An 18,399-nucleotide genomic window follows, 5' to 3' on the forward strand; every position below is an offset into this window, starting at 1 on the left:
ATATATATATATATATATATATATATATATATATATATATATAAAGAAAAGCTTATTTGGAGTGTGCAAAAGGACATGTGGAAGACACAACAAAGATATGGTAAGGTTCTTTGGTCTAATGAGACCAAAACTGAATACTTTTGGTCTTGTTGCAGAATGCAATGTGTGGTGGAAAGCCAACAGTGCTCAAATACAGAGCAATTCAAGGGGAAAACCTGGGAGCTGTACCCAGGCAGAGGTTCACCTTCCAGCAGGACAATGACCCTAAATACGCAGCCAAAGTAACAATTGGCATGGTCTAAAACCAAGAACCTGAATGTCTTAGTATGGCTCATTCAAAGCTAAGATGTCAGTCCAACTGCGAATCGGTGGCAAGACTGTTTACTAACGGCCCCCATCCAACCAGACAAAGCCAGGAAGAATGGGCAAACACTGCAGGATCCAGATGCACAAAGCTAATCTAGACTTACCCAGGGGGACTTGCAGCTATAATTGCTGCCAAAGATGCTTCTACCAAGTACTGACTCAAGGGGTAAATACAAGTGACAGTTTGTTTTTGCTTACTTAACTTTTGTGTTAGAATAAAAATATTTGGCACTTTCAGTGTTGAGTATCTTGTAAATATCCAGTAGAAACAATACCAATTAAATTAAATTCATTTCAATTTCAAGTTATTGTACAATATAATGTGAAAAAGTCAAGGAGGAATGCTTCTGCAAGGCAATGCAGTTCCGTATTACTGGCACATGAGATGAGAATCATGTATTTCCATTTTTAAATGTGGTCTGTAATTCTGAATCAGGAACAGTGGTGACTATTAATTATAGTTCTTTGAAACAAGCCAAATTCAGACCATGGCTGATGATCCTGGCATGCTTCAAGCAACTATAGTTAACACTAACCACAGTTTGTCCACTTCTGATATATTTTAAAGACAGATAGATATGAGCTGAAAAAAGGAACTGATACTTAAATTCTCTTCCATACAACACTGCTGGAAAGAAGAAGAAAGGAGAAGAAAGAATCCAAACCCAACATTTATGCACAAATACTAGGGAATGGATTAGCTTTGTGTACATACAGTGATTCCTGCTTAGGAGATGTAGATGTTTTATATATGTGTGTGCACATTTAAGTTTTCATCAGTGGTGGCTTTGTACATGGTGGAATACTCAATTTTTACTGACTCCCCCAGCTGCTGCATCCCTTTGTTCCTCCCGGAAACCTGCTACTTAGAGCAGTATGCAATATGGCATAGAAGGTGGTTCTACAAAAAGAGGTGTCCTGTTTTGCATGAGAAAAAGTAGCACAAAACCACAATTAGGATACGTTTTCATGCAAGCAATATCCTTTAGGCATCTTTTCCCCCCATTCCATTATTTCTCCACTGATTTTAAGGATCACAATGGTGGAAAGAACGACAGGACAAATTCTCTGGCCTGTTGTCAAGGGGCATATCCAGCAGTTTTTTCTCTGCTTCTCTGATCAAATCCACCCTGTCTAGATTACAATGTGCCATAGGCAGAGAACAGATGAACTGCTCAAAGTTTAGAAAAGACCAGACAATCTGACCTTTCTTCAAGTCCTTTAAGCATACATGTCACAATCTGCGGTCCAATTCATACAGTTTAAAAGCAGCTGAGTGCAAAGTAATCTCAGAAATGATGGCAACTCACAAAATGCCATCTTTTCTATAATGTCTCTGATTAAATAGGACTCCATTGTACCTCTTTCCCTCACACTATTCAAAACATAGCAGAAACAAAGGAACATTCTTTTTCTTTCGCTGTAGTAGTGATAAGGTGACTCCTTGCTCATTGAAAAACAAAATGTATTCTACAGTCCATTATTTAATTCATCTGAACTGCTACATGAGGTGTCTGTATTCAGTTTTGCAACATTACTAGATAACAATTCTTAAGAACTGCCAAGTATTCTCCAACCCACAAAATATGATTCCTCTCTAAAACAACATACAGTACATACATTATGAAATATACAGTCCCAGATCTCAGAAATCTCTGCAGTTTTGGTGAACAGCAGCAAGGGTGAAAACACCAAAGTGAAAAATGCAACACCCAACCTGCAACATGTTGCTGTGTCCAGCAATGCAGAGTCCCAGCAATGCAGTTATCCCTGTCCTTGTGAGGAAGACGCATTCCCACTCCATTCCTATGCCTTTGGTACCAGCTGTTCTGAAAGGCAGCAGCTCAAAGGAAGGCACCCGGAAATGGACTCTTTTGCCACTCTCTCTCTCTTTCTCAATGATCCACTTACTACATTCCAATGATTGCTTTCAATTTGCACTGGAAATTTAATCTCAATTCCTCAACTTTGCAGCATCAACAGTTTCCGCTCAGATATTAAACAATTTACCACCATCCTGAAACTAGTGCTTTATTTTAGCTTTAGTTTTTAGACTCAGAATTCAGAATGGATTTCAGGAAACTATGCCAGGCCCAGAAACGATGCAACTGGAATCCCTTTGATCAAGTGACCAGAAGAACTTTGCTCTGAATTTGCACTTAAGAGCAGGGTGCCCCTGAGCTTATCCAGAGAGCTCTGATTTCACCATTCAGTCATTAAAGGCTTCTTCATCTTCTTACAAGACTCTCACAGATCGTACACAAAATGGCCTGCTGGCTTGTTTTCTTAAAGGAAGGGTAATAGGTTTTTTAACTCTTTATCTACTTTCTGTTACCTGTCTGCGCAAAGGAATGCGCTTAGTTAGCTTGTGCACGGCAGGTTGGCTGCTGAAGTCCGGCTTCTTGGTGGTGGATCTCATGCGGCACAGGATCACTGTCATCACCATGCAGACAATTAGGAAGACCCCTACACAGTAAATAGCAATCTCCAGGTAGTCTGGGGATGTTGGATACGGTCTGTCTTCTATGGGAGCTAGAGGGCAAGTGACAGTCATGGAAAAAAATTAGAATGCGTTAAAAAATAAAGAGACAAGCACAGATCTATTTCACAGTGTGTCATACATAGGGATACCGCATCAGGCTCTGGACAAACTATGCAAGATACAGAATGCTGACAATTTCCACAGTGGAAAAATGTTACACTGAGGGTCCTTTTCAAGACAACTCAGTGCAACTCCCCCCACCCCTGCCAACCGCGGAGCTGGCCTGAGCTGCTTTCACCCCACCAAGAGAGCCTTTTGAGGTAACTTCTGGACAAAATCACTGTGGTGTTATTTGCTAATCCTATTTAACTTTTAAAATTAAAGGCTGCATGTTGAAATTATTCTTGTGATCACCTTTTCATTCTCTCTCCCTCCACACACACACACACACACACACACACACGTATTCTTTTTAGCCAAGTTTCTTGAGACTGGAAAATGGCCACATAATTCATTCCAGATGAATCAATATTTGTCCCAATCTCCCAATCTTTAGCCTGAAGCAAATGACAGGTTTAGTAAAACAATTTTTCAAGAGCATTGTATTTAGCTCTATGGGCCACCTGAACACACAATGAAAGCCAAACAAGTCCGGAATTAGCTAGCTGAAAAGCAGGGCTTATGGGACATCAAAGCACAATAAAGCTTAGGCATGAACTAGCCTGGTTTAGGCATCCATGTGCCAGTTGAGTCAGTCAAAAACACACCTTTATGACAAGAATTTTCATTTAAGCAAGACTCCATAAAAGTGGCAAGGTGCATTAGATACTAAACAAGACTTTCCTATACATAATTACTTAGTTGTAAGTCCATGAACATGGTGGGGTTTACATCTAAGTAAGCACAGGACTAAACTCAGTAGGAACTGAGTGCCCAATTAAGCTCTCAATCCTTTGGAAACTAAACTAACCCAGAACTCCTTTAATTTCTGGGCTATTAGGAAAAATAAGCCTGATTTTTGCTTACAGTCTCCATGCACATAGAGGCCCAGGAATGAAACTGTGAACTGTATCTGGAAATGGCCTCTCCCCTGACGTTTCTGCAGGTTTCACAGATTCCTTTAGAACTTCAAGGTGAAAGGGGAGGTTCTGGCAAAAACATCTGGATTACCCTCCGGTAATCTAGGAAAGTCTGTACAGAACGTTTCTGAGGAGTTTGCCCAACAAAACTTATTTTGTTTTCTTTCCACACTCTCTGTTTTTGCATGAGAAAAAGCCTCCAATTTTATCTCAAAATTTGTTTTAAGCTAATTTGCAGCAAGCTGAGTTAGCACAATACTTTCACAAGCCTAAAATTCCCAAGGATCATATTGAAGGAGCAAAGGTAATTACACAGCAAGCTTGCATATTCATCCACAGTTCAAAGAAAACTGATGGATTTGTCAATGTGCTTCTTTTATAGTAACCACTAACTACTCAAAGTCACAAGAATATGGACATTACTTTTTTCTCTTTCAGCAGGAGAAATCAGTTTGGTGTTCGTTAAATGATACATCTCCTGTTTGACAATTCCGTGATCTTTGACATGGGGTGCACAGCACCATAAAAGAGCACATATTTAAAATGCAGTATATTTTCACAGTACCATGGTCTCAACTTGCCCTCATAGTATCAGTATTGGGACTGTTCTGTGGCAGGAGAAGGAAGTTATGAGAATGCATCCTGACATGGCCTAGGGGAATACTTTGAAGTTGGTTTCCAAAAATTAACTTTCACATACACGGGCAGGTAGGCACTTAGTTAACCCTATCAGTGGACAATCAGACTCACATCTGATCCTGAACAGTACCGAGTGTCATGACTGGAACTGTACAATGGCAGAGCTAGCTTACACGTTCTCTCTGCCAATGCTTATTCTTTACATAATGACAGTGATTAGGTTTTTTCAGTTAATTGGTATTAATTTTTATAATGGTTTAAAAGCACTGACTTACATCGATGTAATGAGAGTTTGGTTTAGTCTGTCCTGGTCTACTTTCTTTCTCTTCTAGTAAGTGAGATAGATTAGTTTCTGCAATCTGACCCATGCCTTTTAGCTCAACACCTCAGCAGCAACCACAATACTCAGCGGCAGCATTCTGCATCAATAGGTGGCCACAATGCAAGCAGTGCATTCGTCTCATCTTGTGTTAATATTAATAAAAGCAAACTGATTAAGAAACTATGCTTAAACACTTGCAAATGTGGAAAGCAGCCTGCAAGCAGAAGCAGCATCAACTTTCCTTGCTAACTACCTGTTTAGCGATGAATGTGCTTTGGAAGCCTCAAAAGTTAATAGTTAAGGAGGGTAGTAAAGTGGGTTGTCTCTTACAGAAAGTGAGAAGAAATAACCTAGAAGCCTAGAACCCTTAAGAACAATTCATACCACAGCACAAACACACAATGAACAATATACTTTAGCAATGCACATGCAAGGAAACTTCACTTTAAAAATCATAGCACTCAATATACTGACCGGAAAGTTACTAGCTGTGCAAGTTTCTTCAAAATTAATACTAAAGCAGTTGCACTTTACTGAACGGTTATAAAGAAAGAGATTTCATTAGTGTATCTAAAAGTATTTTTCTGAGATATACCAGTTTTCAGAGACTGAAGTGCTAGATGTGTGTTTCTGCTTAAAACAGAAACAACATCAATTCAAGCATGACAAGGCATGCTTTGCAGAAAAAGCAAATTAGTAGCCATTTGCTTTGAACATGCAGTATTTAAAGAATACACCAGGTTGATTCCAAAGATATGTAAAAACACTGCTTCTGTATTCACATTTCAATGCAGCATATTCTCATAGATTCAAATATGAACCCAGGGTTGTCTGGGGGTGGGTTGGGGTTGGGGGCATTCTTTTTAGCTTTTGTTTGTCTTCTTGATAACATGCTACTTATAACTCCCAGCACAATTTACAATCCTGCCGGGAGAAGTTTACTACTGATAAATTTTGGTATGTCAGGTGTCTGAAGAAACCTTTTCTTTCAAATTGATAGTAAGCATTCAAACAATTGAAAAACTGGTTAAAAAGAAATTCGAAAGCATTTCAGTTTATCCTTTTAAGCTGAAGTGAAACATTTTGTAATTTGTTTGCTTTTCTGTTTTCCTTACAGGAAATGAAAAGCCCATTTCTGAGACAGAAGCTGTGCCAGTTTGGTAGCCATCAACAATGAAGCAAGGAGGGGAAGGAAACCACTGAAAGATAGCAGTATATACCTGGCAGAACCGTCAACCATGCAGAGTGAAAGGATATCCCAATAGAATTACCCGCCAAGCATGTATACTCCCCAGCATCCTCAAAAGTAACATTCCGTATATAGAGAACCTCAATTTCTTTGTCCGTAGTGTTAACACCGGCAGCCTAGAAAACAAAGGGGAAGCAAGAGAAAAGCTAGACATTTTAGGAATTCTTGTGGATGGGAAGTAGGACCACAGGAGCTCGGCACTGCAAAGAGACAATAGTGCACAGCCATGGGGAAATCCCATCCACAAAGCCCTCAACCAAAAGGCAATTACCAAGAAATCCCAGCTCACCTCAGAGAGAATTAATCATCAAAACCCTTCACCAAACCTACACTCACCACCTATTTATGCATGCAAACCACATGGAAAAATTCCTCCACAAAATGTTCAAGTGGAAAAGTGACATAAACACAGAAAGAAGGATCAAACGTGGATAAACATAAAAGACCATCTGAACATCGCTTAGCATGTCCTTCCATTAAGAAAGGGGAATATCAGAAACATACAATGAGGTTAAATGTAAGGGAATGTTTTACATTTCCTGGGCAGAGAGCTCTTGACCATTGTGGCCCATGCAGTGGTAATCTCAAAACTGGATAGCTACAGTGCACTTTACCTTGGGGTGCACCTAAAAGTGGTCCAGAAGCTGCAGTAAGTGCTGAGTGCCACAGCCAGGTTGGTAACAGGAGGGCTATTCACCAGGATATTGCATCTGTGCTGAGGAAACTGCACTGTCTGGCCAGGCTTAAACTTCTAGTATTGGCTTGGAAAGTCCTCAAAATCTGAGGAGCAGATTCCTTAAGAGACTGCTAGGCATCTCCACCTTCCTGTTCAGGTGTTACATTAATCAAGAGACACCCACCTGATGGTACTCAGGATTTTGGAAGTCCATCCCAAGATGTCTCAGAATAAGATCTTCACTGTCATAGCACCCTTTCTCTGAACTCCTTATCATTACAAACATTGCCAGGAAGGTAATCTCTACAGAAGACTATTATAAACTACTTCATTATGAGAAACTTGTAGTGAAGTGGTTGGAGGGTTGGCCTGGGAAGCAGGAGATATGAGTTCTAGTGCCCACTAAGCCACAAAGCTCACTGGGTGCCTTTAGACCAGTCATACTGACTTGCAGCCTAACTAACTCACAACCTTGTTGTGAGGATAAGGTTGAGATAGGGTGGATTGTGTAAGTTACCTTTAGTCCCTTGACAAAAAGGTAGGATAAAGGTAGGATTGTTTTGTACATTGCTTAGAAAATTCTTAGAAATGCAGGGAAGGGCTGTCTTGGTGGTTGCCCCAAGGCTCTGGAGCACCATGTCTGGAAAGGCATGATTGTCACCCTCCCTGTGATACATTCAGAGGCAGGCAAAAACTTTTCTGTTTCAGCAGGTCTGAAGTCTGAAAGTCTGAACCTGTGCAATAATGTTGGGCTAGTTCTAATGTTTACACTGTTTTATTGTTTTAATTTTGGTATTATACATTCTTGCTGATTTAATTATATTTTTAAATTTGTACATTTGTATTAATGTTTTAACTACTTAGGTTTTAAGCTGCCTTGGGAATAGACAGTATTGGGAATAGACAGAATATAAATATGATGATGAAGGTGGTTATGATGATGACAACCAAGTCTAATAAATAAAAGCAGATCATAAATACTGTATGAACCCTAAATAAAGAGGGGGTTGTTCATTACAATAAGGATTAACAAAAAGTTTTTTTTAATTGTTCTTTAATCTAGTGACATATTATTCAATGGCTGAGCCTGAGGAGAAGACAAGCTACCACTGCCTCAAGTAGTCATGTGAATCTTGTGAATATAAGGCAGTACTGTAGAAATCCATCATGGAGTCAAATATAGGTCAAACTCAGGTAAGCAATTTGAAAACTAAAAGAGAAAGCAGGTCATCACTACCTAAAGTAGTCATGGGAATCCAATCTGAGGCAGATCGTCTGGTTTCGCAGATTTGTGTTACATCATAGTGACCAAAAACATTTTAAACATTTTCCCTCATCCAGAAAAATAATAATGGGGCAGTCGGTAAAACATGACTGTACAACAAAGAAAGACAAAGAGGCCCATTTAAAGCCCAAATAAGGAAGTGTAACAACAACAGCAACAACAAAGACTTGTATAGAATAGCCAGCATAGTAGGTTTAATGCTTTATTTTAATATGCTATAAAAAAGGGAATTTAGACATCTATATAAAAGAGGCCTCCTACCAAGGGACCAAAGAGGTGAGAACAAAATAATTTATCTTTTCAGGTATTCAAATGTCATATGTTTTGCTTTGCTTTTTAAAAAGGCCACTATTAAATGCTTTCACACAGTTAGCTTCTATCACAAGGACAAGAAGCAAGCAAAACCCAGTAACATGGGTATACAGCTGGGAATTAAGAATACTGGATTCTCTGTTGGCAGAAGTGGGGCAGGGGGCTCTATACTGATTCAGATTCATGCGGCCGCTATACTGGGAAAAAAGCCTGGTATGTATTGCACACCTCAGTATGGGCCCAAATAATAATTGTAATTTCCAGAGCATTGCCTAAACTATCATGTACATAGATTAAGAATAAGAGGACAAGTGAGTGAAAGTGAGGAAGATTCAGAATGGTCCGGTCAGAGTCCTTCAGATTATGCTGAAAACAAATCTATACAGATACAAATTATACCTCAGAATAAAACAGGGAACACAGAAGGATCACAAACAGATGACTAAAGGCACACACATGGTATTTGTGGGAATTTTTCCATGGCTACTGGAGTAACACCAGTTGCATCTCCAAGAGAGGATTATAAATACACCAAGGTCATGGAGTTATCCTACAAGCTGCCTGCAGAATCCCAAAGCACCAATTTTTTCCAGCTTCTACATCCAGCTTTCTTTAACAGACAGTTTTACCTTTATCTGGCAGAACCATAAGCCAGGCAGACTGGTTGGCCTCCCCTATATAATTGGAGACCTTACAAATATATTCTCCAGCATCCTCCTCTGTCACATTGTACAGTTTCAGCACTTCAGCATTGGAACTATTTATCCCCGAATGCTAGAACAGACCAATAACACAGGAGAACAATGTAACTGCTGCCCCAATTGTAGACACCAACATGGTCCCACCACCAAAACACTCGAAGTCTTCCATTTAGCATAAACACTAGTACTGAAATATTGTGCTCATTTTATTTTAAAATAACAAAGATTCCTTGCAAAATTGAAATGGGGAAGCTTCCAAACAGATGAAACTAAATGAACAGTTCAGGATGCCAACTCATTAGATGACTGGCTCCATCACTTAACTTCCCAAGAAAACAGTCCTTTAAAATGAGCTGCTCTTTTGTAACAAAACCAGGCATACTTTAAAATAGCTGCCAACTCAAAAATCATTGCCCTGTGGATATTTCACAATAGGTTGGTGAAAAATTGACATCTCAGTATCTTTGACATACAAAAAATTCAGCTCTGCACAGGACCTGCAGTGTTTTCCCAGCTTTTTAATATTAAAAATAGAGTATTGTCTTTATTTTGTGTACTCTGTGCCAGTGAATAAATCACAATGATGTCAAAAAAGTGGCATTGCAATCCACTTAAAACACAATCATGATGCCTGAAAAATTAGTCTGTGGACAGATAAAAGTTTCTGGAAAGCAAAACATGGAACAAACTTTTGCTTTTGTTTAGAGAATAAACTTTAGACTAATAACTTTTTATTCCAGAATATTTATGCACTGTCAATGATGAAAGCTTCTGGTCATTAAAGCAAATTCTATTCCAACTTTTTAATATTGTAAAAAGATTGTGGATTGTCAGAAAAAGAGAGAGAACTCACCTTTAGAACTTCTAGATATGGCAATCCATCTGGGCCAAATTTACTTCCATTCTTTTCTATGTGTTTTATCCACTGGATATGAGGCTGGGCATCACTGTAGACTTTGCAGACAAACTCTGCGTCACCTCCAACAATTGTGGAAGTATTTGCCGGTAGGCCAGCTTGTAGAATAGGCCTGTGTGGTGATCGTTCTGTGAGGAAGCAGAAATGGAGAGGGAGAAAATCAGGGAAGGGGGGGGGGAGAGAGAGAGATGTATAAAGATGAAGAATTAAGCAGTGCTGCCAAGAAAACTGCAAGTGAACATGAGCCAAAAAGCCCTGTAAGGCTGTTGGCTGACTTCACTGAAACAACCTTGTAACCAAAATATAGAACAAACCCAGCACTTCAAAGAAGGGGCTTTAATACTACAGTTGGAGTACTGTCTAAAGACTACCCTTTAAGGAGGAGAGGGGAAAGGATGCTCCAGTGGCTAAGGTTGTCTTGCATGGAGAGACGTTTAAGGCGCAATTCACAAAGCAACTTTTAACATAAACATTCACACAAATGAAGATTCTCCCATTTGAAAAAGCGTAATTGTACATCTAGTTAATATTAGTGCATATTGACTAAATTTGAAGTCAATATGCACATTGCTATTGACAATCCTTGGTAATATAGTAAACAGAGTAATTGTGTTATTCCACGAATACATATGCATCTTGAGAAACTGCCTGTATTCACATGTGGCACTACACCAAGACAGGGTCCGCCAGGGCCACCAGTGAGTGGGGAGTCCCCTGGCTGCCTCGAACAAGGCAGAGGTCAGGAGGCAGAGTAGGCTCTCTGGGTGGCATTCCCTGGCGATAAGGACCCACATCCTGCCTGTGCACTGTGGCAACACAGAGCAATTACCAAGCAGAAGTGCCACATCCCGCTGTCCCCACAGTTGCTGCTGCTGGAGGTGCTCCTGATGCCTGGCTGTCTCGTCTCATCATGGCCAGGCCTGTCCCTCTGCCTCATTCCGTGAGCCACACACACCGGCCCAGCCTCATGAGGCAAACCTGTACCTCATGAAAGAAGCCAGGCTTTCTTATAGGAAGACATCTGGGCAAGACAAAGGGTTGTATCCAATGGTGTTGTCCCCCTAGTGAAAGGAAAATGACTGGAAGAATGGATTTCCCTTCTGCCCCCTGCACCCCCCTCCCACAATCTGTTGTGGAGGGTTTGGAAACCCTGAAGAGCAGATCTCAGAGGACATGGGGCAGCTGCAAGGTGAGAGAAGAAGAGGTAAGTCCTATTACATGAGCCACTGCATGTACAGAATCCTGCTCAACTTTTGGGTCTGGCTCAGAAGAAGCTGAGTGGTGTTAATAGTTCACTTCTGGTAATCAATAACAAACTATTAAGTTTTTGTATCTTAGCAGAAACAAGTACTACTAAGAATGGAGGATCAGGTACAACATCATCTCATGCATGGGATCTGATGGTTAAAGGAATTGTCTACATATTTCAGGAAGCTGAGGAACCACTACAGATTTTTCCGCAATTAGATTTATAGGGTCTGATACAAAGAGTAAAATGGATGTGTAGTAGGGCTGCTAACAGCAAACACATTTTACTCTGGCTTAAAATTCACCAGAGTTGTGGGGATGCTTTCTGAAGACAAAGGAAAGAGAAGCCACTCTGCATGCTTAGGACTAACTGTGTAGCAGTCTGGGTCATGCCCATAAGCTTCAACTACTACTCCAAAAAGCAACGATGCCATGGTTACTCATTTGTTATATCATCAGGCCAGAACACATGGCTTTTCGAGGCATGTAACTCATGAGATCACTCTGTGGTTTGGGCCTTTGAAAAATTTAGTACATAGTATAAGAAGAACCAATTATTCAGTCACCTTATCCACCATCAAACCCTCTGGTCCTCTCCCAAGACAATTATTTTGGAGAATACCAAACTGATTCCTGGACTAAATCTGTACAGTATTAATTCATACTAAGTCCAGTCATCTGAAGGAATGTGTATTGCTTTATAACTGTATGTAGGTTTTCCTCCTTACAATGTTCCCAATAAATCATAAGGTTGCATCTTGTCTCACCTTTCATTATTCTTTGATAGAACATTTTACAATTATATTTTCCTTGATTAAAATAGAGAATTAGTTCCCTTATAAATAGCAGTTTCAAGATCATCATTACTCATTTATTAACTTGATATTTTCCCTTCCAGCTACCACTGTTTGCAATTCTAGCAACAGTTAGCAAATTAATTATTATTTCCCAATCTTAAAATACCTCATTCTTCACAAATCCAAAATGAGTGGATAAGTCACATTATATTCTGTGTTTTGAGATTCAATCTGAACATTCTTATTCATCAACTTATTTCACAACAATGTATTTACCTAGAAAATCTTTAAAACAGCACCCTTTTTAATACACTTCAGCCCACTTGTTGTGGAAATTCCCTTCTCCAGCAAAGTTCCCTTCTCCACACCAAAGTGTACCCATTCAGCAAGGTGTGCCCCACAACACTTTGGGCAGCATTTTCAGGAGCCAGTGGGGTGTAGCTGTGAGGAGCAGGAAAATTTGCTTCCACCAGCAAGTTGCATGTGCCTAAATCTGGATCCAATCCATTGGTTTTAAAACCCTGTGTAAATGTTTATATACATTACATCAGTATTGTAAATAGAACCACAAAGTTAAGAAAAAGAATACTGGTCTGCTGGGGACTGGTGGAGGAGAAATGGAAAGCTGCATTTCTAGGCTGGATGTGGAGCAGGGCACTTTTTAGAAGCCCACTTGGTTTCTGTGCAGGACTCCAACCCTCCTCCATCAGCCTGCTTATTCAACTGCATGCAGTTCTTTGTAGTTTTACAACTAGCAGGCTAGTGCCTAAATACAAGGCTAGAATATGCATACATGTGTATGCACACACACACACACACACTTATTGATCGGTTGTTTCTTTTGGGAAGCCACATCGAATACAACCTAGAAAGGAGGATGGAAAGAAAAACCTTTCTTTGGGGAACATTCAATTCTTGCCAACACGTTCTTCTGAAGAGGAAAAAGAAAATACAGATGTTCCCGTGCAAGAGCCTTATGCTGGAAGCAGTGATGTCTCTTAACAATTCAACTAAGAAGTCCAGCTCACTTCCCAGCCATTTAATATTGATCTTGTTTACAGAAGATCAAAGACCCCAACATAGCTGTTGTAAATATTTTTTTTGTAAGCCGTCCAGAGGCTGTGGTATTGGATGGCATACAATAAATAGATAAATAAATCAATAAATAAATAAATAAATCAACCCCAGGCTATACATCAGGAGATCCAATCGTTTAATTATACTGAGACTTAAGGAAACCTTCAAATTAATCCACATGCCATGTGTCATGCTGTATGATCCTGTCCACAGCTATTCAGAAGGAACCCCACTGACTTCAGAAAGGCTTCCTCCCAGGTAAGAACAGTCTTAAGCATAGTGGTTTCAGGAAAAAATGAAGAAAGTGGGATAAAAATAAAAAATGTATTATACTATTTTAAATATTCATACCTTTGCTTTCAAGACAATGCTCTCATACAACAGCTCCCAACAATAGACATAAAACAATAACCAACAAAATATAAAATACAGAGCAGAACTAAACGTCAGATAAAACTAGCAACATAAAGCCAACATAACAGAGATCAAAGCTGGAGAAGTTTACAAAAAAGATATATGAAAAAGTTAATCAAGCAAGACAGCATTAAGGAAGTAAATCTAAAGTATAATTCCCAAAACTCTGCTATGGAAATGTGCATACCTTGTTATTTTTTATTTCTAAAATGTATAAACCACCTTTCATCCACAAGGGATCCCAGGAAGGCAATCACAACAATAAACAAGCAAATCCAATATAACACCCATAAAATCACACATTAAAGTAAAACAGCAACATATCAACCCACAAGCAACAGAGTTTAAAATTAAACAAATTGTAAAATTTAAAAATATTAAGTGCTTTCAAGATATGTTTCAAAACAGGAACAGCACATAATTCCCACTGCCAAATTATGAATGAGTCTACGAGATACAACTCCACCATTTCTCCTACTTTTGCACATATGATTCACATCTAAAGCCACTCTGTATGTGGATCACCTTGTCAGATGTAGGAATGGTACAAATTAAAAATAAATGTAAAATGCAAATTGTGGTTTAATGTATAAGTTACTATTTTTATAGTCTGGAGAAAACTTATAAAATTCCCCGCCTTTTACTAAATAAGCCCTAATTCCATCTCCCCTACCCCTCATTGGGTACAAAAAACTAGCAAGCATGATCTCTCCTTAATGGAAACCTTACACCATCTTCCAAAACATATTACAATTGCCTTCAGTACAAAATGAAACCTTAGAGAATATTATTTAAAATGTTTTTAGAAAGTCAGTAGGCCTCATGTTTCATTTATCCACATCAGGGTTTGATTTCCTTTGCGACCTTACTCCTTGCCCTTTTTTTTTAAAGTACCTAACACCATAGGAAAAGATCACCACTATACTAACATTAACATACTGTGTGTGTTATTTCACTGAAAACTATTTTAACTTTCAGCCATGTATGCTAATTAATTTGAAACACAGCAGCTGAAATGATGTTGAAATCTTTGGGTTTAACATTTTATCAGGAACATGTAAGTATCTGAATGCTTATGCACTCAAAGAAGGCACCGATTCAAAGTAAAACCTGTTACCAAAGTTGTACATAGTTTAGAAAGGCATTACATAGAAGAAGCTGGCTTCTTCAGGTACTTCATCTAACAACAAATGTTGTCCCATGGATGCCCTTGGGCAGATTTCAGCTTGCTGGCCATAGCGATTCCATGAGTACAGACAGGAACACAGGATAGGCTGCCCATTGGCATGAAACCAAGCTGCACTCATTGCCACTTCCCTGAAACAACATAGTTGCATGTTTCGTCCATCTTCCTGCCAATAACATATACATACAGGCAACATCTCTGAAAAATGCATAAAGGATTTGTGAATTTTTCAGCTCCTCTTTGTATCAACAGCACACACATGCATCCCATCCTCATTTTGGAGAGGGATTAGAAAGACCCTCTGTGTGTACCAGTGTACACATGCAAAGTTCCTCCACATGAGCACTGGTCCAGGGTTCTCTGCATAATGATGACGTCTGTGTGCCTCTGCCATCATGTACCTAGCATCTCTTCTCTCATGCTCCAAATGCCCAGATGACACACCTGTGTGGCTAGCAGGTACACTAGCGACAGGACAGAGTTAGCCCGCACAGTTCCATGCTGTGCCCATTACCTCCTCTTTCACTGTGTGGAAGGAGTCATGCAAGCCCTCCCCCACCCTCCTAGTTGTCGTTCATTCCATGGTTCTTCCAAAGGGTACAGAAAGCTTCTACACCAGCACCACATGCTCTTGGTAGAAACCTCCATGCAGAAGGAACACTCCATGCTGCATGTTAGCATGAGAAGACTAGGGAAGGTCACAGGTTCGAGGTCACAAACTGCACGTGCATCACAGACCTCAGTTACAGCATCTAGAATTTCAGAAAAAGTGAGGAGAAATCCAAAGCTTTGGTTGCCTTTGAAACTGAAGATATTTTGTACCTATGAATAGTAAAAATGTGTCTTTCAGGCCCTGGTAATAGGCAATCTTTGATACTCCTGCATGGAGAAGTGCTTTAAATGAACCACATTGAGTGGGAGGTTGTGTTCTGTACCACTAGCCTTACTCAAATTTGTAGCAGATTCATGTTGAACCTGCTCTGTCTCTTTTCAATCACTATGCAGTCTTGCCACTGTTATAGCAGCCCCACCTATTTATCTAATACTGTCATTTAATGATTATTATGCCTGAAATATGTATAGTTGTGAATCTGGCACAACATCAAGAGTGGAGCAATACAAGTGAGAGAAATTCTGCATGTTGCTTCTGTTAATTTGATAAATCTCTCTTCCAGCATAGCTCCTTTTTTTACTCCTGCATGAAGTAGTGTCTTAAAATGTAAGCTCCATTGGAGTTCATAGACCTTTGAATGCTGAGAACTTGCCTGTGCATCCAGACTAAATATGGTCATTTAAAACTTTAAACATTGCATTGTTGTGCAGCTATTGGTTTATGGGCTGGCAGAAGTGGTGATAAGAGACTGACACATTCCTGAAGAAGCATAAAAGCTGCATTTAAAAAAGCATTGCAAAGACAAAGGCTAGCTCTAAAATATGAGGTATGGCTAATGTGTGTTAAATAAATGCACTGGCTCCTGGGAACCAATTATACTTGGTTCTGCATCTAGAAACAGTTAAAGTAAATCTTTATTAATTTTTCATTCAAAACTATAAAATGTTAAAATAAAATAAGACTACAGAGCCTTTGCCTTTCCAGTACTGTAAATCTATCAACATTCAGTATATTTATTCTCTTATTTACTCCTGCACAGTGAGGTCAAACAGGCACAGGGGAAATAAATCTTGGCTAATCGAAACTTTATAGCTTTCCATTTCGACCATTTACATAGCTTGTTTGTATAAAGCATGCCCTGTAATAAGGGAAATAGTTTTTGCATACCACAAAAAGGAAAGGAAAGGAAACTGGACGATGCAATCTGCAAACTTCCACTCAGTAGTGGCTCAGTACCACTGTTATTGCTGAAGAAATTAAAATTTATTTGTGATCACTGCCTTTAGTAGGGAAACGAAGTACACCTTTCATGTATCTGGAAGCAAAGTCATGCATTTTCTATTATCTGTCACTGAATGTTTCTGACCTGGTTACCAGTGGTAGGTATACAAAATGGACACCTGGCTGACCATCTGTCTCTGCCCAGACTTCCCTCTGAAATCAGACATAGCATTCATTCCTATTTTCATCTGGTAGTTGTGGATATTTTCTGATCATCTATAGAATGTTGGAAGCTGAAGGGCTTTTTCTGTCTAAACATGCACAGGATTCTATCTTTAGATAGGTTTCTATTCTACCTAAAAGTAAATATTAGATATTTCCAATTCTGAAATGACTAGTGAAGCTGGTTGTTCCATTTCCTATACCAGTGCTCCCAACCTTTTCTATGCCCCACACCCCAAGAAATTGTTTGATTTATGTTTACACACCCTACAAAAGTAATATCACATTTGAAGGTGAAGAATCAAATTTCTAATTTTGAACCACAAACTGAACCACATACAGTACTGTGGGTGAACAAACTGAACTCAAAAAAATAGCTTTTAACTCAGTGCATAAAATTCAAATAGAAATAGAAATTTCTTCTATTTCTTTGCACTGTTCATTGTAATAGTTCTTTTTGTCTCTACATTACAGTCATTGAAAAGTTGCATTAAAGATTCTGACCCTATTTCTGTCACCATTTGCTTTCTCTCCTCGCCTTCCTTTGCAATTTTGAGTGCTTCTTCTGTCATCCATATAGGCCTTTTCTTTCTTTTTGCTAAAGGAATTGTCTTTTGGCATTCTTCCCTAATAATGTATCTTGTTTCAGTCCACACATCTTCTGACTCTTGGTCAATTAAGTTGAGCAATGCAAATAGTTCTTGATGTGGACTTTAAACTATTCAGGGATGTAACTTAAGTTATATTTTGGCACAACTTTTCTGTTTGGATCTTTTTCAGCTTGACTCCAATTTGTGAAATTAACAGTTGATGGTGAAGTCCATGTATACAATCATCTAAGTGGTTCCTTGAAGTATGTGTTTGCAATGAACATATTGTTGGCTTCACAAAATTCTACAATTCATTCTTCCACTTCATTTCTTACCCTTAGGCCAAATTTTCCCACAAGATTTGATTTTGCTTTGTTTTCCACTTTTGCATTGCAATCACCTAAGATTAGTAGCATGTCTTGTTCTGGTCTGTTATTAATTTCCTTTTGAACACCTGCATTAGATATTTCAGTTTCTTCTTCTTCTTCAGCATCTGTTGTTAAGAGCATAGACTTGAATGGTGGTTATGTTGATAGGTTTTCCACTAATTCTGATTGATATTATTTGGTTGGATTTTGTATTATAGTGAAAAATCTTTTACTGCTTGTGCTGTGTCTTGCCACAGTATTAGAGCCACTCCAGTTCTTCTGTGTTTGTTATTTCTGGAGTAAAGGATTTTGTACTTGTCTGATTGGAAATATCCCATTCCAGCCCACTTTAGTTTGCTCTCACCAAGTACTGGAATGTTCATTCTTTAATTTTTTGCTTGTAAATTTCCAGTTTGTCTTGATTCATGCTTCTCCACTGTATGTTTTTCAAACTTCCTTTAACCAGCATTAGATCTAGTAGTGTCATTAGCAACAGCACTATTAGTATTTGTTCCTTGTCCTTCCCCAATAGCTCCCTCCAGCCTGAGGGGTCTCATCTTCTGGCACTATCTATTGTTTCATTGTTCATCATAGGGTTTTCAAGGTAAGGACATTCAGAAGTGTATTACCCCTTCC

At 39.1% G+C, this 18,399-nt stretch overlaps 1 protein-coding gene across 6 annotated transcripts in view; it reads right to left on the minus strand.

Moving 5' to 3' along the window:
• FGFR2 (fibroblast growth factor receptor 2) overlaps positions 1–18,399 on the minus strand; it is a 130,899-nt gene that overhangs the window by 36,215 nt on the left and 76,285 nt on the right. For 2 of the 6 annotated variants that reach the window (XM_044440178.1, XM_044440157.1), the window contains 3 exons: positions 9,965–10,155; positions 9,040–9,184; positions 2,696–2,898 (listed from right to left, as the gene is read on the minus strand). In XM_044440178.1, coding sequence (XP_044296113.1) covers positions 2,696–2,898; positions 9,040–9,184; positions 9,965–10,155 — 539 coding nt within the window. Of the gene's footprint in view, positions 1–2,695; positions 2,899–6,108; positions 6,254–9,039; positions 9,185–9,964; positions 10,156–18,399 lie in introns of all 6 variants that reach the window. The other 4 variants (XM_044440174.1, XM_044440148.1, XM_044440172.1 and 1 more) reach the window with 3 other exon arrangements.

The sequence above is a fragment of the Varanus komodoensis genome, unplaced genomic scaffold (assembly GCF_004798865.1).
Source record: "Varanus komodoensis strain SLA01 unplaced genomic scaffold, ASM479886v1 scaffold1, whole genome shotgun sequence".
NCBI lineage: Eukaryota > Metazoa > Chordata > Lepidosauria > Squamata > Varanidae > Varanus > Varanus komodoensis.